Source organism: Mytilus trossulus, chromosome 1 (genome assembly GCF_036588685.1).
Source record: "Mytilus trossulus isolate FHL-02 chromosome 1, PNRI_Mtr1.1.1.hap1, whole genome shotgun sequence".
NCBI classification, from domain to species: Eukaryota; Metazoa; Mollusca; class Bivalvia; order Mytilida; family Mytilidae; genus Mytilus; species Mytilus trossulus.
The window spans coordinates 23,496,911-23,520,412 of record NC_086373.1 but is presented as its reverse complement, the minus strand read 5'-3'; the positions used below and the strand labels follow the sequence as shown (position 1 = coordinate 23,520,412).

Here is a 23,502-nt window from a genome sequence, read left to right as displayed (position 1 = left end):
GTTGTTGCAATTTTTGTTGAGCCTGCAATGTTTGTCGCAGAAAGCTTGACAAAGGGATAGTGACCTGGCAGCTGACCTTGACCTCATTTACATGGTTAAGTGGTTATATTTAAGTTTTTGTGTTTTTCTTATACTGTATGCAAAAGGTCTACTATATTTGGTGTATGGAATGATTGTAAGTTGTGCATGTCTAGCTGGCAGGTGTCATCTTACCTTGACCTCATTTTCATAGTTCAGTAGTTAAAGTTAAGTTTTGGGATTTTGGTCTTTATTTCTAATACTATTTGCAATAGGTCAACTTTATTTGGATTATGGAAATATTTTATGATCTATATGTCAGTTGCACAGGTTTTATTTGACCTTGACCTCATTTTCATGGTTCAGTGCTCAGTGTTAAGTTTTTGTGTTTTGGTCTGTTTTTCTTAAACTATAAGCAATAGTTCAACTATTTGTTGTATGGAAAATAAATTTACTGTAAATGCCTGCCGAACATGGTTAATCTGACCTTGACCCCATTTTCATGGTTTGTTGGTCAATGTTTAGTTTTCTTGGTTAATGCTAAGTTTATGTGACAGTTCTAATAAACCTTACTGTTATGTTTAGGACTATTAACCTAATATCAATGATTAGTAAAGAAGGAAGACATTTCAGTGTGTCCACTCTTGTTACGGTATCTAGAAAACTTCTTGATTGACAAAACTGTAATATTGAAATGTTTAATACAAAACAATGTCAATAAAATAATTTCAACCTGCAAGTTTTGCTTTTGTGTTTTGCAGGAGATTTTCCACGAGCTTGGACACTTTTACTAGAATATTTAGAAACTGCATCATTGTGTCAAAGTGCTGAAGTATCACTGGCAGCACTCAAAAGTTTCCAAGAAATTTTACAAATTAGCAAAGATAAGCCAGAGGATCAGAAAATTGAAGGTTTACCTCAAATGGCCCCACCTCCAGAGGAGGTAATACATAGAACAGAGGACGGAAAGTCAAACGAACAAGTACAATCAAACAAACTGTCATCCGATGTTGAAACTGAATATGATCTTACTTTATGGACTGCTGCATGGAAAGTTTGGCTAAACATTGGAACCAATTCCACAAAACCACCGAAAGTTACAAACAAATCTGTCAAAGTTTATGTTCCGTCTCAAGCTTTCTTGACAGCACTTATACAAACATTTCCCTATCTATTTGAACATATCAAACCCCGGTTTGTTACTGCTGATTTACAGAAATTGTCATCAGTTTTACAGATGGCCTTGTCTGTACCTGTACATGGTGATGCTTCCCCATTCATTATACCCTCCTACCCAGAAATCACAGTCACACCTTTACAGGAAGCAGTACTACAAGCAATGGATGTCCTTATAAAGGTAAAGGAAATATCTATCTATGATATTAGATTGGTCTTCTTTTTTTTGTAAATTAGCCCAAAGAATACTCATTGCATGAAACTTATGTTTATTTTGAAAATCTCTAGTTTGTAGGATATCAATTTTTGTTTATATTTATGTCTAGAATCCTTAGATGTGACCATTGAATGACTTCAAAATAAGCAGTTGAAAGGCATTATAAATGGTTAATTTGCTTAATCTATAAATATTATTCACAAGTTACTGTGGATTCAGTATTATTCATTGGATACATGTACCAATTTTCGTGGGTAAAGGTGAACCACAAAACTAAATATTCAACGAACAACAAATTGTCTATAGGATTGTATATAGATTTTTGCAAAACCAGGAAATTAATTATCCACGAACATTTAAAATTTCTATGATCCACGAAAATTGGTACCCACAAAAAAAAAGGAATCCACAGTATATGTTTTAATTTCATGTTTATCAGTTCTCTCTTGATATATCTATATATTTTTATTTAGTATGACGCTTATACAGTATTATTTGTTCTCTTTTTGTATATGTTTTATTTTAATTTAGTTGGCAGCTTCTAAGGTAATAACTGTGTTAGAAGTTTGGCTGTGAAATTGCTTTTGACCTTTATCAATAACATAGTTGATATATTTTGTCTCGTTACATCTGGGAGGACAACTTGTAACTTGAAATGAGATCTGGATTTAAAATCAAATATTTTTTATATCACTTCTTCAGTAAACTTCCTGTATTTTTGTATGGAAGATGATTCCAGTGTATACAATAACAATAGCAATCACTGGATACCATCAGGATGGTTGTAGGGATTGACAATGGAAATTACATTGACAAATTTTTAAAAAAAATAGTTTGCAGTTATTTTCTCTATTTTGGTGTAAAATTTGATGTTAATTGGATATAAAAGATGTGGTATGAGTGCCAATGAGACAACTCTCCATCAAAGTCACAATGTTTAGAAAGAAAAACAATTATAAGTCAAAGTATGGTCTTCACACATTAGGCCATATACAAGTTACTGGTTAGCCATAACTCTGCAGATATACTAGTTTTAGTAGTGAGTGTGGTAGGACATATTTATAATAGAGCAGTTTACTAATACTTCTATAATCCTTATATGGCATGGATATTTCAATCTTTTTGTATGCAACTATATCTGTGTGAAACAAGCTGTAGTAAGTGTGTTAGTGCCTTAGTGTTATCCCTTGTAACACCAGAATTTAAACAATTTCAAGGTTAGATACTAAGCAGCATGGTCCACCTTCTTGTTATGTCTAAAGCTATAATTAAATTTCTAGACTGTATGCTGAATGTACTGTTCTAGTCTCAAGTTGTGCATGGAACCAGTTTAGAGTTCCATAGAGCAACCCATTTTAGCACAATATTTGTTTCGCATTTTAGCCATAATATTAAAGCAGTATAGTCAATTTAAATATCCGTTACTTGGCACATTAAATTGAGCTACCATTTCTTTCAAGTTACAGTATCTCTTCTGAATGAAGTATTCTGGTCTCAATTTTTGCAATGAAAAACTACAAACTCTTATGTGCATGTCTATGCTAGAATAAGGTTTATTTTTTTAATTGTCTTTTATACTTAAAAGGAATAATGCAGGATATGATTTCAAAGGATATTTATTTATAGAATGGTGTTTATTATTTTAATTCAAGAATTATTTTAAACATTGCTTCACAAGGCACAGGATTTTCTATCACTTGCTTCGGTTAAAAAGACAAAGTTATTGAAAATATTTCAATTTTATTTTTAATTTTTCTATTTTTAATTATAAACTTTTTACCTTTCATTTCATTTAGATAAACTTCTAGTTAAACAAAATCAGAATATTTTTTCTTTGAAAATTTGTCTGAATGTTTCCAATCAAAGGTAGTTAATAAGTAGGTTAAAGGATTGCTTCATACTAAAAAGTTTAAGGTCTATAAATTCCCTCTTAAATTTAAAAAAATGTATAATTTCAAAAAGTATATATTAAATTAGATATACAGTACATGAGAATGTTACAACATAAAATCAGCAAAAAAAGGAAGACTTCAATAGTAACTGCTTGTGAAATCTTCAATAACATTTATGGGAAAATTTGGATAATATGTCGGGAAATGTGGAATTTCCTCCATAGATTTTGAGAAATTATTACTAGATACTATATTTTTTCAAACAAACATTGAGCCATGACACTTGTTATATTTGTTCTATTTAGGCTGTACATAGTGGTCCTGAACAAATGCAGTCTATGTATCCAGATATATACCACCAGTTGTTGACCTATGTGGAGTATGGTGTCAGGGTACCAAAATATGGACAAATAGAAGCAAAAGCCTTTGGAACTGTCAAAGGACCACAGGTAAAGGATTAGAATCCAAGGCGCCAGTGTACAGTTATATATGTTTTTAATGACCATGACTGGCTATAATTATAAAGCCCTCTCACTGTCAGATCAGTGTACTGCTGACACCAAAGAACACTAATTTAGGAACCTAAATATTAAAAAATCAAAATCAAAGCTTGATATGCACCAGTGAATCAAACCTAGATAACTTAGATTAACATATAAAAAAGAAGATGTGGTATGATTGCCAATGAGACAACTATGCACAATACATATTTGAAGTAGTCAGATAAGAAAGAAAAATATATCGATTTAAGACTGCTAATAATAAGTGATTATGAGGAGCATCTAAAAAGAATAAATATTTGTTTCTTCACATCGCTGATGAACCTCAGTCTGAATTGTGTGTAAAGTAAAGAATAGAAAGTTTATGTTAATCAAAACCCAATGTACTTTATAAATTTGAGAATGGAAATGGAGAATGTGTGAAAGAGACAACAAGCTGACCATAGAGCAGACAACTGTTGAAGGCCACCAATGCACAGAAATATTCCGTTTTTGTTAGAAGGTGACTTCTATCATAACTTATTTAACCTCATATCTCTATTGATAATTCTGTAACAAAATTCTTTCCGCACTGTTTTGTTAACAATATAATTGTAGGTTGCCTGGGTGACCATGAATTTTGTTCCCTTTTCTGAGAAGTGTGTAGAAATGGTTGTAGATCTGTATCGAATCACTGCCAGACATACTGCAGTTATAAATGGTCATATACTGGAGAACATCATAAAGGTATTTACAGCAAATATCTCAAAACTAACTAAAATATAAAGCACTTTAATTAGATATTCTGTGTTTTTAACCAATAACATATTATATATGATTTGAAAATAGATTTATTTTCTTCATATGTGACTGAATTATTAAAGATAAACAGAGTTTTTTATGTTAGTTATGGCGTTTAAACACTGTTGATTACTTTTCAGTGCTAAGACATTACAATTGGGATACTACGAAATTGAACATTTACTTAAATTTGCAATACCGCTACATTGACCACAACACTTATTAAGTAAACTGCATCTTTTATTGTCGACATGTTTCGCCGATTAGATCGGCTTCATCAGGACAAAGTATACAAAATTAGAACCCCTGAAGTACTTGATTTTTTTATCTGACAACCCTGCATACCATCTGGTATCCACTTAAGGGAACTCTACCAGCACAAAACATAAGAGGAGTTGGTTCAGCAGCTCTTTATTTATCCTTTAATTTGCAATATAAAAACCATATACTTGCATTGTTAGATAACATATGATTTATCTGCACTAGCCATGAAATATGAGAAAATTTGATGGAATATTTTTTTAGCAATATAGGTCTCTTTTGAATAATGATCATTTTGTGTTTTTAGATTATTTGCTATCATTATATAAACCCTAAGACATTTGAAATCCATCTGCTACAGAATCATTAACCAAAATAAATGATAAGAAGGCGTTTTACTTATGTCATTGATTCTAATTTAAATTCTCTACAGAACCTAGATTTGATACAATTTAAAAGTCTGATGTCTTTTTTATCCCACTAATTACAGTTCTATGTTGTCGGAGATTGGACAAATTATATTAATGTTGTGTTTCGTAAAATTGATGTATTTTTTTTTATTGTTAGTCATTAGTAGCCAGGTATCTAAATAAAACATAATTTCATATTGTCATGATATAATAATCTTAATAAAACAGGTTGACATTTAACTTAAAAAACAAGAAAATGATAATTCTGACATGTTTTATCACCAGCCCAGTAGTTGAAAACTTGAGTGCTGATGTGAAAAGTAGCAAGCTGATGCAAAGAACAATTTATGATAAGGCTGCTTATTTGGACCCTTAAATTTGTCAATTCTTATAGAAAGATTTTGTTGTCAGGTCATTAACCAAATAATTTGAGAAAAATGTCAGTTTTCAGTCATACACTAGTAGGTCAATTTTGACATTTCTATATGACATCACAAATGACATCCCTCAAAATTAACCAGAATGTGTGATCCCTTTCCAAATGATGTTCCTATTTATACCTTCTATTAAACATGCACAGGTAAAAATAAGAGCAAAAAGGGGGGGATTAATCAAAGGATTGCATAATATACAGAGTAGAGGTCTTATCATTGATTGGTCATTGGAAGATACTAAACAGTCTGAAGATGTTTTATATGAGATTAAACATGCTATATAATTAAGATTTTATTTGCCTTATAGCAGTATTCATTTCTACCATATATTATATAAACACTATCTAGTAGGTGTGGAGTTCTCTTTACTTTTAAGAACCATGCAATGAAATTAACTTATATTGAACTAAGTTTTTGAACTTTTAATTTTGTGAAGTATATCTATGGCATTAGCCTCCCTACCTGATGGTTTCGGTGTTGTTTAGTTCAAATCATGTTGCAGAACAAAATTTGTGCAAAAAGAAAGATAACTCAACCACAGAAAGATATAAGTTGTCTTTCTTAGTCTGTAAATATATTACTTTCTCCATACTGAATTTTATAAAACAAGTTCAAATATATCAATTAGTCATACCCGTAGCCAGGGGGGGTTCGGACGACCCCCCCCTTTGAAAACAAATAAGCACTGTTAAAGTCAAGGTTCTGTTCGAATTGTGACTGTTAAAGTTGAGTTTTTGAGTCCAACGAACCCCCCCCCTTGGAAATTCCTGGCTACGGGCCTGGTAGTCTTTAGCAATATTAAGAAAATGTGTATAAGTGTTCTAAAGATCCATACAAATTCCACATGAAAAAACAAGCTTCTATTGGTTGCTTCCTTAACAACAAGATGATAAAGAAAAATCCTTGTTGCCAAAATAATGCATGAAAATAAACACATCTTAAGGTGGAAATTAGATAAAAGTGATATAACATTTATTTGTAATAATTTGTTTGGTTACAAGTGTAAATATAATCACCATACACAACTTTTCAAATACAAATAATGTGACTTGCATTGCAAAGGTACATATAAAAAATAAAAAGATGTAGCATGATTGCCAAAGAGACAACTCTTTACAAGAGACCAAATAACGTAGAAATGTGCAACTAAAGGTCACTGTAATTCCTTTAACAATGAACAAAATCCAAACTTCATAATAACCGATAAAGGCCCCAAAAGGACAAATGCAAAACAGTTTAACCAGAAAACAGACAGCCTGATATATGTACAATACAATAATTTTAAAAAAATATGATATGCAGCTATAAAAAGCAACAACCATTGAATAACATGATCCTGACAGGCACATATGGAAACTACATGATATGGAAACTGAGAATAGAGGAAATGACCAGTAGATAAGATCTACAAGTGGTGAACTTATTTGATTTAAAGTTATGAAATCACTTATTGCCTGCTTATTGTTTTATTTTCCTTGAAAGAATTTTCCAGTCTTATTTTGATAATCTCAGAGTGGATCAGAATCAAACCTGGCACATTCTTACTAACTAATACTTAGTATGTGAAAAATGACTGCCATTGTTGCTAATTATGATTATGTATGTTGCATTGTTACCCAAGTTACGATTCTCTCTTCTATATAAGAAAGTTGAATATTAAGCTGAGTCAATGGAATGCTGTAGGTCAATCTGGCCTGATGTGCTTCATGTTTGTTTGTTTGTCTGTCCCTTAAATGCTCTGACAACTTGACAAAATGTTGTGTTTTTTTATGTCACTACTACAACCAAGTCTTCTTTTTAGCTCACCTGGCCTAAAAGGCCAAGTGAGCTTTTCTCATCACTTGGCGTCTGTCGTCGTCCGTCGTCGTTAACTTTTACAAAAATCTTCTCCTCTGAAACTACTGGGCCAAATTAAACCAAACTTGACCACAATCATCATTGATGTATCTAGTTTAAAAAATGGGTTTTGTGACCCAGTCAACCAACCAAGATGGCCGCCATGGCTAAAAATAGAACATAGGGCTAAAATGCAGTTTTTGGCTTATAACTCTAAAACCAAAGCATTAAGAGCAAATCTGATGAGGGGTAAAATTGTTTATCTGGTCAAGATCTATCTGCCCTGAAATTTTTAGATGAATCGGACAACTCGTTGTTAGGTTGCTGCCCCTAAATTGGTAATTTTAAGGAAATTTTGCTGTTTTGGGTTTTTATCTTGAATATTATTATAGATAGAGATAAACTGTAAACAGCAATAATGTACAGCAATTTAAGACCCAAAAATAAGTCAAAATGACCAAAATGGTCAATTGACCCCCTAAGAAGTTTTTGCCTTTTATAATCAATTTTTAACAATTTTCATAAAATTTGTAAATTTTTACTATCATTTTCCAATGAAACTACACGGACAAGTTCATTATGGATTGAGATAATTGTAAGCAGCAAGAATGTTCAGTAAAGTAAGATGTACAAACACATCACAATCACCTAAACACAATTTTGTCATGAACTGTCTGCTTCCTTTGTTTAATTCACATGTACCAAGGTGAGCGACACAGGCTCTTTAGAGCCTCTAGTTTAAACCTGGATCCATGAACCAGTTGACTTTTAAAAAAAATGAGAAATTGTTGTATGATAACCAATGAAACAATTATCCACACAAGATCAAATGAAATGGAAATAAGGAAAATGGAGGCTACCATATGACCTTCAGCAATGAGTTGTCACTTTCCAAAACAAATCTTTTCTTTTCATTTGCTATGTATCATTCGGTTGGCTATTTTTATATCACCATACAAATAATGAGTTGTATGATTCGTATGAGATATCTATCCACCAGAGTTAGTTCTAATGAAGTGGGTATAAGCATTTTAGGCTAGTGTACCTCTTCAACAATGAGTTGTAGTAGGGTTGAGCACTTACAAATATGTTTGATCCTTCCACATTTTTTATATGTCTGTCCCAATTTAGGAGCTTTTAGTTTTTTTGTTTGTTGTTGGTTCTAACTTCTTGCATGTCATCTTTTTATTGTTAATTGTTTTGATATTAAATTAAGATGGGTTCTCTTTCGAATAGTTTCTCATTTTTCATGTACCTTTTTATCTGTTTACATAGGACCTAGGGTTTTCTCATTATTGAAGGCCTTTAATTGCTTACATCCACTTCATTTAATGTCTGGTGGATAGTTGTATCATTGGCAATCATACCACATCTCCTCATGTTTATATTTAATAAATAAATCTTGTTCTCCCATACTACAGTATTACATGGTTTAAATCTATATATTAGGTACTGGCTATTAATATTCATCAAGTTAATGAGTAAAGCTAGTGTGAGTCAAAACATTAATTTTTTTATCTGTGCACACAAACTTGTACAAAACGTAAGATTGTTGGTTTTCTAGTTTGAATGGTTTTACGCATGTCATTTTGGGGCCCTTTGAAGCTTGCTGTTCAGTGTGAGCCAAGGCTCCGTGTTGAAGACTGTTTTGAACTATAATGGTTTACTTTTACAAATTGTGACTTGGTTGAGAGGAGATGCCTGATAAGCACTCATACCATTACTTAGGCTATCTTGCTTCTAGTGAGATGTGAATGTTTGCTCCATGCAAAGGCTGTGTGGTTACTTTGAGATGAAGAGCAGAAATAAAAGCTTTGATTTAGAGATTTGTTAAAGTTTGTGTAATGTCTCTGTAATCTGTCTCCTTAAACACCATGTCCTTTCTTTCCCAAAGTGTGTTATGTTTTTAATTCTTACGCAGACACTTTTATAGATGGAAATTTGTCTTTGAATTGGAACAGAATTTACAAAAAAGAGGACCAGTAGTGGCCAAATTCGTTTTGCAGCTTGTCAAAGTATCTGCACATGTGTATGGCTAAAATCAAGATCCTACATGTAACATGTCCATCTGACCAAAATAAAGTTCCAAATTTTGTTAACTCAATAAGATAAAAACAGATTTTTAACAATTTATTTGCATATTCAATTGTGGTACACATATTGCTAAACAAAATAGTGTGAAAACACACCCTGTACATAATACTTCATTAACACCGGGTTTTAGTCATCAAATTAAATGGTATTGCTGTATGATTATATGTATAATATTGAAATTTAATTTGAATTGAACAACATTTTTTAAAGATTTATGTCAACATATATCCAAAAGAAATCAAAAGTACATTCATTATAATGAGTCGGAAAAGAAATACAAAATAACTAATGGTTTTTATATCTTAATGAAAAGATTGGAAAAAAAAATATTAATTTTGAGAAAGTATTGTTTATTCAAATGAAGTAATATTTAATTTCTGAGCTAACTGTTTTTAAATGCCTATTTGTCAACTAAGCGGACAATAGTGCAGGAAAGAAAAAATGCAGAGTTGGATTTCAAAGACAGAAGTAAAACTTGCAAGATGATTGTGCAATCAAAAGAAAGTATTTTACAAAGAAAAGAGATGATATGAAATTATTTTTGTTTTCATTGGATGTTTAATTACATTAAAAGGTCAATGGTAAAAATCCAAAAGTATGAATGAATGATTTAAACAAATATTTAAAAACAACAATATTAAAATGACTAATAATTGTTTTAAAAGAGTATTGAAAAAAGCAAAAATGTATATGTACATTATCAAAAAATTTATGACATAATTATTAAAAGAATAACAATCAATATGGATAACCGGGTAAATATTCAACAATAAAAATATCTCATTACAACAAATATTTTACCCTTCCTCACTTTTCAGCTTTTTGTCAAGTTAAAATCATTTAACATGGAAAATAACTCTGCTGAAATGAAATGTCAGATTTTTAAAAGTGGAAATTTATTTTAAAAGCACTAATACAGTGTCAATAAATAATTCTTTTTGTACATTTATATTCTGTTTGGTACATTGGAACCAAATCGTTGCTAAGTAGAGATCCACTTTGTTTAAAAGAGTAATTCATATTTGAGTTTTTAACAAGTCTCTGGTTTCCCTGAGAAATCAATATCACAGTTTATAACCCTGATTTATTTAACCCTGAGTTCTTATCTCATTTTGCCATATTATAAGACACAATGAAATATAGTTGCCATTATGAACACTGAATCGAACACAAATGTTTTATGATTTTTAGAAAATCATGGATTGTACAGCATACATCTTAGTTTCTCTATTTCTCCTTTAAGTAATGAAACTTCTGTCCTAAGTTGTAAGTTCTCCTGTTCCAGATATACCACTCTCAACGCAATTTGCTCCTCTTTCATTCTTCTAGCCTCTCGAGATCGTTTGGCCGACTCATTATTTTTCTTTCTTTTTTCCCAATAACAGTTATCTTTCTGTGACTCTGGATTTACATTTTGTCTTTTCTTTGGTGGCATTCTAAAACCGTCACTTTCGGAATCACAATCAGCATTTGCTGCATCTTGATGGGACAGCGAATGATTACTTGTTGTTGAAGATGGTGAAGACAGTTCATTTACATTATTATATTCAATTTCCTTTTTTAAACTGGATTTATCATCTGTTGGACTAGATCTATGAGAGTTCAGAACATCCAACACATCCATAGTTGGTGGACTGCCAGATTGATGGTGGCCAAGAGGAGACAGATTGTCATTCGGTAAAGTTGACATATTGTTTGAAGAATGTGCTGGGATAGGATTGGGCATCGTATGTGAAGACCCAGATGATGTCATCATTCCCTCAACACTAGGATGAAATTGTGAAAAGTCTAAAGATCCTGAAGACATATTAGCTAAGTCACTTTGTGTCATGGTATGAGAGGGATAATGCATCCCATAATATGATGAAGATGGCATGTTTGGAAACCTTGATGCTGAGGAAGTCTGGTTGTATGGCTTGAAAAATCTTTCTTCTCGATGCATCATGGAATAGGGATCTTGCATAGCGATTGAGGATTCCAGCTTGACTCTATTCGAACTGTCTTTAAACAGTTTGTCAAAGTTTTCACTGTAAACTTGTTTTAACGAATTTTCTTCTGATATCAATTTGTGATCAATCTTGCTTCAAAAATATAACCAGTTGATGTAATGTAGATTTATCTGCAAGAATAAATATATACAAATAATTAGTTCTTGTTCCAATAGAAATTCAGCTAAATAAAGTTAACCAATTAAAAATCAGCAGTTTTCCCAAACTTCTACTAGTACACAATGTCATGAAATGTCAGGTTGTTCTAACAATTTATTGAGTTCATAGATAGAACACTTTAAATATGTCAACCAAACATGTATATCTGAGTTGACATTTGGCAATTTACACAAGACTTACTTATTAGATGTTGCAGAGTTATGTAGAATATTATTTTTTTTAATTTACAATATTTCAAATCACAAAACACATGGTGACTTACCAGTCTGAATAATATAATGTTTAATCCATCAATAAAATGAATTATGTTTTAAGTTCCTGGTGAAAACATCATGTCATCACCTTTTTAGTTTTAATTTGGATCAATGTCAATTTTTTATAACTTGCATCCTCATTTATAATTTTTAAATTGTTAATCCTTGATCAGTGTCATTTTTTTTTATCCTATTAATCATAAAATTATATTTTTTGTAAGGCGAGTTTTTATAAAGTTAAAAAATGTATATCTATGAAAAAAATTTTCTTTTCTTTTTGGAATTTAATTTATTATGCTTATGATATTTAATTTATTCTTGAAATTGTCTTTTTTCTTTGCACACTTGATATTATTACCATACCCAACACATCTTGTTTTGAAATATATATTAAATAAGAAATAAAGCTTGGTTGCATAGTAATTTCAGGAAAAAATCTTCGTGTTTATTGGCACTTGTCAGATTTTCTATATATTGTTTATTTGACTTTTACTCAGTTTCAAGGAATTATAAATATCAAATGTCATTTCAAGATAGATTTATGTAGATACATGTACATGATAAATAAACAACATATTGTTAGATTTTGCAATGGAATGCCAATTTAAGTATGGTATTTTTAAATACAAAAAGTAAATTCCCTTTTTTCATTAATACAAGTAATTATCCCACAATAATTTGACATTTTACAATACCCTGGGGATAAACTCTAGGGAAGGTGTCAATTACTTATTGTTCTGTTCAAAGGGGAGTTAACTGGACCACCTTTGTGAGTTAATCCCCTTGATTGAAGAAAATTTTGCCACAGGTAAATAGAGGTAGATGTCATTAAAACACCAATAGATTTATCTATGAAAAAATCATTAAATAACTGGTCAAACCTGTTGTCAAGTGAATGGACAAATTTACAATGATGGAATCTAATCATTTTGGCCTATTATTACAATCTCCTATATTTCTTTCATTCTTTACGAATTTAGTTGTCATGGTAATGTGGGGTTTTTTTGTTTGTTTTTTATACTGCAAATCCAAATTTTTTAGTACATAAAAAAAATTGTAGCTGTATTTGCAAATAAAACAATTTGCTATTGTGAAAATACTGTACAATTTTTATCTTTTCACAGAATAATAAGTAATGCTAATTGATTGATTGTTGGTTGCTTTATGCAGCATTAGCACAATAAGGCTATATCGCTGTGAAATAATGCTATTGAAAAGGGACTTATTACACAAAAGATTATATTTGACTGTTTAACTTCAAGAATTATTATCTTAAATATTTACAAATAAAAATGCACTCCTTCAATGAGATTGCATGTTCTAGACAAATATTGTTTTGGGCTGAAAGTCTTTCAAATAATTTGAAGACATTTCGAACTGCACACTTTTAATCAAATGAACTTATTCAAATTCCAACATTATTTTAGAGAGGTGTTTGATTAGTTTTTTGTCTAAAAAAATAATATGAAATTTCTGTGAAACAAAATATGTATACAGCTAAATTACAAACATAGAAGGGTCAACATTCTGTTACGCAGGATCTTAGTATAGCACATGTACTTTCCAGTAAATAAAATGAAGTATAATGTATCTTTCAAAATATCTTAAAGAATTAAAAATAAATTCCGTAGCAAAATTGAATTAATTTTTCTTCAAAAATAAATCAATTTATTTATTGGTATATTTTTTAAGGATGCTTATTATTAATATATAAATGTCTCTGATTACTGTTTCCCACTATTGGTTTTAAAAAAAGAAAATGTGGCATAGTTTGTTTTTTTCAAAACATATTAGTCAATGAAAAACAAACAACACCACGATCAAAAGACAAACACAATTGTTTAGAAAACACCACAAAAAATCTGGGTCTATACGTATAATAGTCCAAGAAAAAAATGTACTATAAACATACCCGTAGCCAGGGGGGGTTCGGGGGGTTCGGACGAACCCCCCCTTGAAAACTAATAAGCACTGTTAAAGTCGATGTTCTGTTCGAATTGTGACTGTTAAAGTCGAGTTTGTGAGTCAAACGAACCCCCCTTTGGAAATTCCTGGCTACGGGCCTGATAAATATAAATCTTTAAAACTTTTCTTCTGATCAAAGTTTTTAGCTAGAAAGTACATTTTTGTATGATGTCAAAATATTTTTTTCATACTTGTTTATGTTACAGCATAGTATTAACAATTATCAATAGAAAATTGTAGTTAACTAGTTTCTTTAAAGAATCTTCCAAAACTCTTGTACTTATTATCAAATATGTAAGGTGTTTACATTACACATAATATATCCTCCATTACTCAATGTTGTATCACACACCTATATGTCCTGGACAAACAAAATTATAAGACAAATGTCCAGTAAACTGACCCATACAAACATAAACAAACTCACATGGTAAAGCATTTAATATTTACCTCTTTAGTTAATAGGATGCTGAAGTTCACACCTGGATTACATAATTTAGAAAAGCATCTTTAAAATTCTTCAAAATGTCACTGACCCACACATATCTATCTACTTGTCCATTTAGATGACCACCTATTACTCACTGACCAGTCAATATTACACAAAGTTTACAAGACCATGAATCAACCAATTAATTTGCAGTATTTCTTATCTGACCTTTCACCTATGTTGATTATTTATAGCTTATTGAACCATGTGACTTAGTTTTAGTTAATTAACTATCAACAATAACCTTGTTAAGAGAATAGTTGTGGGGGGTCTTGTTAGGGCTTGATTTTACCTGTATTTTTTTCTCCTGATTAAAAAAGGTTTTAAGATAAATAGATTTTTTCAGTAAATGGTATAATTATTTGTCCAGTGAAGGTGTTGACAAACATGATTGGACAGAATATTGCTTTGATTGTTATTAAATTATTTAGTTGTATTTTGCATACTTTTAAAGAGTAAAGAGTTATGAAAAAAATAACTGCTTGCTATAAAATAAACAATATAAAATACATAAAAATTTTAAGTAAAATTTGTGTATTTTTGTAAATGCACCTATATTTTCACTTACCAGGTATTGAAAGAATATATCTATTTCTTATATAAGACCAAAGATTAGACCAAAATGCTACTAAAAGAAGGCATGATTCATGTAGTTTCATTTATTTACATGCAGTCAAAATTGTTCCCATAGATATGAAAACTTGTTTTTCATTGACATTTTGATTACAATTTCTAATCATTTCATTAAACTTGCTTACCTGTTTTAAAATAAACATCCCAGGGCATTTTACATGAAATTTGACACTTCCTCAAAAGTGGTAAAGTGTTGTTCATTTACATAAAAATGTCATATGATATATTCAGCAGTTTTGACATGAATACTAATTTAACTAAATCACTAATCAATGCAATATATTTTAAATATATACTATATAATAAACAAATTTTAAGTCATCATAAAATCTGATGCAAAATTAAAAGAGAGATTTTTAATTAATTATAAAATGAATAAAATAATGTATAAAGATGAACTTAAAATGAAAATAATTATGTATTACATCTCGTCTGGTTGTTTTATTTACAATGCTTTAAAATGTTCTTGTAAATTATAGTTGGATTCTATTCTCCATATTTTTCTTAAAATTTGATTATATAATTATAGAATGGAATTTATCAAATAAAGTTAGATTTAACTTTAAGCGAAATGTTTTTGCAAAGTTTTATATTTATTTATCTTTTATTTTGCATTTTGATGATTTAACCGATTGTCACTTATACATTTGTATACCTCCATGATTAGTTAAAATTGCATAAACAGATATTGTCTATTTACCTTGCACAAGTATTTTGCAATGGAACACAGTATTAACCAGTATGATAAGACATTACTTCCAAATTGTCAGGTATTACACTGGTGATCAACTAAACTGGTCTACAGGTGAGAATCAAAATACAGAACTTAAGAATGACCATTTACTGGGAAGTATCATGATTGACTGTGACTGATGACCAAGGTCCAGTCCACTGTCCAGGGGGTATATAACCTTGACAGCTGACCACTTCCTCTCCCTCAAGGGCAGTAATTGTTGATTTGCAGAATGTTTTATATTTACTTTTTACATGCAGAAATATGTTTTTTGTATTTTTTATTCCGTTGTACATTCAGAAGAAAATCAGTTGTCCACTCTACAATTCATTTTCAATATAAAGTATTAAAAAAATATATACAGATTTTTTTGAAAAATAATATTTAATATGTTTTTCCAATCTGAGACTACTATAGTAGTCTCAGTTCCAATATATAAATTCTAGATAACTGCAAAGTTAAACTTTTATGTTTTATATGACCTTCTTGATATAACTTGACAATCATTATCCGTTTGTAATATTACCTTTTCAAAAAAAATCTCATTCTGCTGTTTTTCTTTTAACAACTGTTATTTAAATACTATTTATAATTTTTTTTTAAATGTTTGTGTATAAAAACTTGTTACTTTTGATCTATTTAAAATCACTGAATATAAAAGAAATTAAAAGTCTGAACAAATCGGGAAAAAACTACTATAAAAAGATGAAAATCTCCAAACTGTAGATCTATTCCATATATGAAAGTTCTTTACCAGTAATTCAGATTTTGATTATATGCCACAAAAATTAAAAAGCATATAATCAACCTTATGCTTTTCCACTGCTGCTGAATTCATTTTATCAAATGAAGTAATTTACAAGTTGAACAGTCAGAAAACATACTAATTTATCATTGGCTTATTTTCTTATATATTCATAATTTATATTTTTCTTTTTCACGTTTACAAAAATTACAATTTTTTTATATAATAACTTCACAATAATTTCTCAAAAATGTTAATTAAATTTTAAAAAAAAGAAAAAACAACTTAAAAGTCATTTAAAATACAAAATAACAAAAACAAATATTGATGTGAATTTCAAAGTGATGAAAGTAAGCTCCATAAAAAAGATGTATTTATTAAAAAAAAGTTTTTATTTCATTGAATTGTTAATTAATTAAACTCCATGTTTGAATATCTTCTTGTTATGATGTGTATTGAGATGGGTTAGATCATTTCCTCACACTTTCATGTTGTTCTGTGAAATAAAATGACAACAGATGATGCAACCAGTCTTGTACAGAGTTATGTCACTTGATTATTGTTACACTGTCTCTAACCTTGAATTGAGGTCATGATGAAGTAACCTTACACAGATAATGTTTATTTGACAAATAACAGGAATTTAATGTTATCATGTATTTCTGGTTGTTATATTAGTTTCCATTTAAAGTTTTTGCATTGGGTTACTGTTATATATTTTCGTTATATGGATGTTACATTTGATTCTATTTAAACTTTGTGTATTGGGTTACTGTTAAAAAAATGTACTAGTTTTTGTAATGAAGTTCAATTTTCTTGTAAGATGTGATTAAGGGCTAAAATAATAACAATTAAATTTTTTATATGTATCAATTGTTGAGTCTGTTGAAAAGCATTTTGAGTCATTTCCTTATTAGCTGCTTTAAAGATATTTATTTATAGTGGATTGGGAAACAAGTTATTGCAACTTATATTAATCCCTTTCCACTTTGAGTGCTGCCTTGTTACAGCATTAGCCTGCTCTTTCTGAAAATCTACAAGGGTTCCTCTTATGTGCAAGAGATTTGGGTCTCTCTTAACATGGGTCAGCCATTTATTGTCCTTTTCCGTCGAAGGTCATGTTGAAGAGTTGTTTGTTTGTTAGCTGTTTTTATCCATTTTATTTTTATTTTTTTCTTCAAGAAAACAATTTGACCAACACGTCATTCATTTAAAACTACTTTGGATCTAAGTATATTAAAAGCTGGACTCAAGAAGTTCATGCATAGGTTAATTTGTATTTTATAAAAAAGGAAGATGTGGTATGATTGCCAATGAGACAACTCTTCACAAGAGACCATAATGACACAGAAATTTTAACAACTATAGGTCACTGTACGTCCTTCAACAATGGGCAAAGCTCATACCACATAGTCAGCTATAAAAGGCCTCGAAATGACAATGTAAAACAATGCAAACGAGAAAACTAATGGCCTAATTTATGAAACCCAGTTAAGAGCTTCCTGATGTAGGTTATTCAAGAAGGATGTGTTGTGCAAAGACAAATAATGTATGTTGTTATAAAAATATTTTTTTTACAGAAAGGATTTAATTATAAAAAAAATGTAATATTCTTATGTTGTTAAAAAAAAAAATTTTTAAAGAAAGGATATAATTATCAAAAAAATGAAGTATTCTGTCAATCCCTCTCTTAATATTATATAGTTATATCAGAGACATATAAAACAATATTATATGTCTCTGGTTATATGATGTGTTTGTCACTTTTAATTATTATTTATTTTGCAACATTTTCTTCATTAATCATATCAAGGGATAGCATGCATCCTACTTTTCCTTCAGAGAAATCTTAAATGAGCTATTGTTATTTTGATAGAATTTTTTAAAATTCATTAATATATCATTGATAGTTTAACAAAAAGCTTCATTAGAGCTAATTATTGTAACTCGACAAATTAATTATGAATTATTAAATCTCATAGCTAAATACAGACTTTTGTCGTCAACAGAATAACATACAAATTGTAATAACGAAATTGTTTTGCCAGACCTTGTTATAAACTATTCTATATTCTTTACATAATTTATATAATATTACGCAATCTCAGGAGTGTATTGAATCTAAGGCTTAAATTAGCCATAGATTTCTAATTGTTAATTATAAAACATGAATGGGTGTTGAATCAGCCAGGACTCTTATTTACAAATCTTCTCAGAGTACAGTTAATCTTTAAATCCTGTATTTTTCTGTAAACCCAGTGAAGTATATCAGGAGCTTGTTAGTTAGTAAGCCACATGTACAGATTATCCTGTCTTACGCAATCGTTACCAAAGAAAATACAATTTCTTCTCAGCACAAGTAATCTTTTAAAGGGACAGAAAGGTTCTTGAACTCGGTAGTCATTTGAAAATCAATATATGTAGTGGAGTAAATTGGCCTTTTTAGATTGTAAAGGTGGATAATAGGGGTGAATGGCCTAGCAGGGTTTCTAGATTTCTATACTTAGATCAGATTGTAACAGGGGTAAAAGCAGTTTGGGGATAAGCCCCTAGAAATATATAAAATTAGAAAACTTCTTATGCATGTCACAAAAAAATTGTTTTAAATAAAAAAAATAAAAATACAATGTCTGCTATTGGTAAGGGACCGAGAAATGTATATTGCAGAAAAAACTAATATTCACTGTGGTTGACTGCTACCAAATATTGCCTGATTTTTTTTCTAAAGGAATAGAATAAAATATATTACAGCTGGAAAAAGAAAATGGAAAAATTAGACATTTTAAGAGCTTAAATTTCAAATTCTTATACAAAAGATCAGTTTATTCATTAAAAATAAAAGGTTGTATCTCAAAAATCATTAGAGCTTTGATACTTTCTTATTTACTTTGCAATGTATCAATATTATAACAAAAAAATCAAACCCATATGAAAATATCATCTTTTACTGAAGAAACGGGAAAACTTTGAGTAACTGGCATATATTCCCTCTGGAATTAGGAAGCCAACTTAGACAGACATCTGGTAAGACTATGTAACACTGATAAATAAAACATTCTTTAATGTCTATCTACTAATTACTTATAAGTTGATTATGACTTTCAGATGGTCTATTTGTAAACACAACAGAAGACTACCACATGATGTTAAATTATTGGCCCAAGAAAGAATAAAATATAAAAGTTACATATTATGCTGTAAAGGAAGTGATTGAAGGTTCTGTTTGTGAGGCAATATCAAATGAAATTATTAAATGAAAGTTAAATAAGACAGAAACTGTAAAGAATAATCTTGAAAACATTCTTCTAAGTTAAACTAAGTGAAATTACTACACTATGAAGATAATTTGTTTTTTTCTTTGAAGTTTGAAGTTTGTTTGGATGAACTTCAGAACCATTAATTTCAGGAAATGGGTGAGATGTGGGGGGTAAAAGGGTATCAAAAACGCCAAAAGTAGGAAAAATGACAATTTTTGGCCATTGTTTCTTAAAATTTAGTAGTGATGTGCCTATGTGACCCAGAGATAATTATGCAATTTAGACAGCAAAAACAGGTGACCCAGTTGCAAACAATAATGGTTTTGAAGTTCATCCAAACAAAATTCAAACCTCAGGGAATATTTTAACATAATAAGTAGCTTTCCAAAATAGAATTTGCAAGATGAGAAAATAGGTGGGGGGGGGGGGCCAAAAACTAGCCTTATCATACTTTGTCCTTTCAAAGTTTGTGAAAAATCTAATATACAACAGATGAAATAGAGAATGGAAATAGGAAATATGTCAAAGAGACAACAACCTGACCAAAGAGTAAAAAAAATTAAAAAACAGCAGCTGAGACCACCAATGGGTCTTCAACACAACCAGAAAATCCCACATCCAGAGGCAAACTTCAGCTGGCCCCTAAACAAAATTGTGTACTAGTTTAGTGAAAACAGAAGTCACACTTAACTCCTAAACATATAAGTATACTAAAATTAAAAAACATATGCAACAACCTAAGGCCAGTAGCTCCTGAATTGGGACAGGTTCAAAATTGCTTCTGGTTTAAACATTTTTAGTGATATCTCAACCCTCCCCTATGCCTCTAGCCATGTAGAACTAAAAACACACAGCAATAGGCACAATAAATCTTTGTTTAAATGCATTTTTTCATGAGTGGATTTCTTTTAATAATTTAATGTTTTTGAATTGAATAACTGAGTATTGGATTTTCTTGACATCATGGAATCTCAAAAAGTTTAAATGCACAACAAGCATCCATTTACAAATCATAAAAAGATGTTGTAAAAAAATGTTATGTGTGTTATGGCATTTTGCCCCCCCCCCCCGCCCCCCTTTCCTAAAGAACTTATATCTAATATAAATTCCTGATACAAATACAAATTGAATTTCGGTCTCAGCCAACATTGTGCATAAAACAAAATTAGTAGTGTCGTATTTTGTTTAAAATAAAATGATTTCTTAGTGCTTTAAGTATTAAACTGTCCTATTAATTTTAGAGCAATAGATTGTGAATAATAAGAGCACAGATAAAGATATGTTATGTGACATAACTTATGTCCCTTCTGTTGTGTATTGCCCAATGTTTTCAATATTATGGGGGCCTAAATAGCTTTCTTTAATGTTTAATAATACATAGAATATTACCTACCATAGTTTTGTTCCTTCCTTACATCACAGGAACTACAAATGACCATGGATTACACAGAAGTCATGAACCCTCCTTCTGACCAATCCTTTTCTCAAAGTGGGTGTGTTCAAAAATACATCTATAGACAGACCACCATCTGGTTTTGGATGTTAATTACACCCTGGACAATGAGTGTACCTACTGGTCAGTGTTGACCTAAGATGATGACTGACTAGTATCTACTAATATCAATTTAATGACCCACCAGGGGGAGGCTACTGCTAGGGTCATCTGTCAGGAGTTCTAATTTGAGTAGATCAAATTTCTAATCAAGCACACCATTCCTTGATAAGTTTTGATAAGAGAGTAAATAGTTTGCCTATTATTAAGTGTTAGTGGGGTTAATTAAAATCTTATAATATGGATGTTAATTGAATTTATTTGTTTCCTGTTGAAGTGTTAAATTTATACAGCTGAGTAATGAGATCTGGAGGTAGTAAAATTTGTCATCTTGTTACCACTTTCATGATAAGCTGTTTGCCCTGTGTTCAAACAGAAAAGTGTGAGGTTGGCCATAATCCTTTGATATTTTTTATAAGGGTAGTAAATATGCCAGCTGCTTTTGATTTATAAAGTTATATATATTTAGGAGTATTCATTTAATAATTTATTACCATCTTATCTGCAAGCATATTTAAAATTTTATAATTTTTCATTTTTCTTTAAAAAAATTATACTATTCATTTATTTTCGTGGGTACCAATTTTCGTGGATTAAGAAAAACTTGCATATTCGTGGATATTAAATTTCGTGGTTTTGCTGAAGTCTGCATACAAACCTATAGAAAAATTATCATTCGTTGAATGTTTAATTTCGTGGTTTGACTGTGCCCACGAAATCCACAAAAATTGGTATCCAACGAATAATAATGAATCCAAAGTATATGTTATATTCCTTTATTTTATATTTAGTATCAGAATGAATTAAGTTATTGTCAACTATCCTTTAGACAATATAATTTTCATTTTATGGGATACATAGTTTTAAAACAAATGTTTCCACTGCATTTCTATAAATATATTGGTAAAAAAGGAGTAAAACACTCATTAATATGAATGTAAGTAACATATACTTAAAATGACAGAAAGATCTGACTCATGGTCTTTTGCTTCCCTGGTAGACTGGACTAACCTCTTCGTCACCTCATCTGGAACGTCCAGGTGCAAAAATCCATGTGACCACGTTCAGGACTGAATTATACCGCACATGTGCATGTTCTTTAAACAATGAATTTATCGATGGGATGGTCAATTATCTGGTGATTCACAATGTTAGTTAGTCAATTATGTTTGAATTTTAAAGGTTATATTTTCTGGTATTTTGGATTTCTTTTAAATTTAATTTTCAAGAGTGTAGTCTTTTGGTTTCTGGACCTTTGAGTATTGATTGGTTATCTTTGCTACTTCTCCAGCAAACAAGCATTGTGATGAAGTATATTTCTCCAGTGCAAAGTCATGTGTATCCATTTGACTTTTAAATGCTGTTCTCTTGAATATACATTTAATATTTACAGTTAGATGTTTAACATTAGAAAATCAACCAATCACCAATAAAAGTTATATCAAAGTGAAAAGGAAGGAAAAGGAGTTTTTAGAGATGTACAAGACATTTATACTGTGGCCAAAATGTGAACTTCTCTTTAATATAACTCAATAATAATATCTCATTTGACTTCAACATGTTCAACATAATTAAATGCATTGATGATCATTAAAAACTGAGAAGGTGGATAATTGAGAAATTTATGTAGGAGGAAAACTTTAATAGTATGGCTTCATTTATAGTGGTCAGTTTTCATGAATGAATGTTGACCTGTTAAACAACAATAACATGCAGAATATGAATATGCAGCCTTTTGACCAGCAGCATATTTGTGGTTTTGCCTCTGCATATGACTACAGTATGTGTGGGCTGCTAATTGTGGACGCACTGACTTTACTGACCACTGGAATGTGTAAAAACTGAATTAAATCTGTACACTAAATATATGGAAATAAGAAAACTCAAGTCAAACATCAAAGTGGAAATTGACAATAGCAGATTAAAGTAGAAAGAGTCTATTTGGTATTGATAATTGGCAATAAATCTTCCTATTCAATAGAAGTGTCCAGTAATGTTATAAGAATTGATTGTGAAATAAGTGGTCTCTCTGACCTACTGATGTTATTGTGGTCACTCTTATGGTCAGTGAAAATGAAACTTACCTG

General features: G+C 30.3%; 2 protein-coding genes across 10 annotated transcripts in view; one reads left to right on the top strand and one right to left on the bottom strand.

Annotated features, from left to right (window-relative positions):
- The window catches only part of LOC134719289 (protein MON2 homolog), a 302,758-nt gene that overhangs the window by 252,683 nt on the left and 26,573 nt on the right, over positions 1–23,502 (top strand). For 4 of the 6 annotated variants that reach the window (XM_063582319.1, XM_063582304.1, XM_063582297.1 and 1 more), the window contains 4 exons: positions 780–1,375; positions 1,943–1,957; positions 3,609–3,752; positions 4,401–4,529. In XM_063582319.1, coding sequence (XP_063438389.1) covers positions 780–1,375; positions 1,943–1,957; positions 3,609–3,752; positions 4,401–4,529 — 884 coding nt within the window. The remainder of the gene's footprint in view (positions 1–779; positions 1,376–1,942; positions 1,958–3,608; positions 3,753–4,400; positions 4,530–23,502) is intronic. The other 2 variants (XM_063582325.1, XM_063582312.1) reach the window with 1 other exon arrangement.
- Positions 9,642–21,520, bottom strand: LOC134719330 (transcription factor atf-2-like). Of its 4 annotated transcripts, none has more exons than XM_063582357.1 (2): positions 21,257–21,520; positions 9,642–11,737 (listed from the first exon to the last, which is right to left on the bottom strand). In XM_063582357.1, the coding sequence occupies exon 2, from the start codon at positions 11,579–11,581 to the stop codon at positions 10,814–10,816; it is 768 nt and encodes a 255-aa protein (XP_063438427.1). In that variant the 5' UTR covers positions 11,582–11,737; positions 21,257–21,520; the 3' UTR covers positions 9,642–10,813. The 4 variants fall into 4 exon arrangements, with proteins under 4 accessions (XP_063438427.1, XP_063438432.1, XP_063438420.1 ...); XM_063582362.1 differs by having other exon boundaries at positions 21,253–21,455; XM_063582350.1 differs by lacking the exon at positions 21,257–21,520 and adding an exon at positions 15,829–16,026.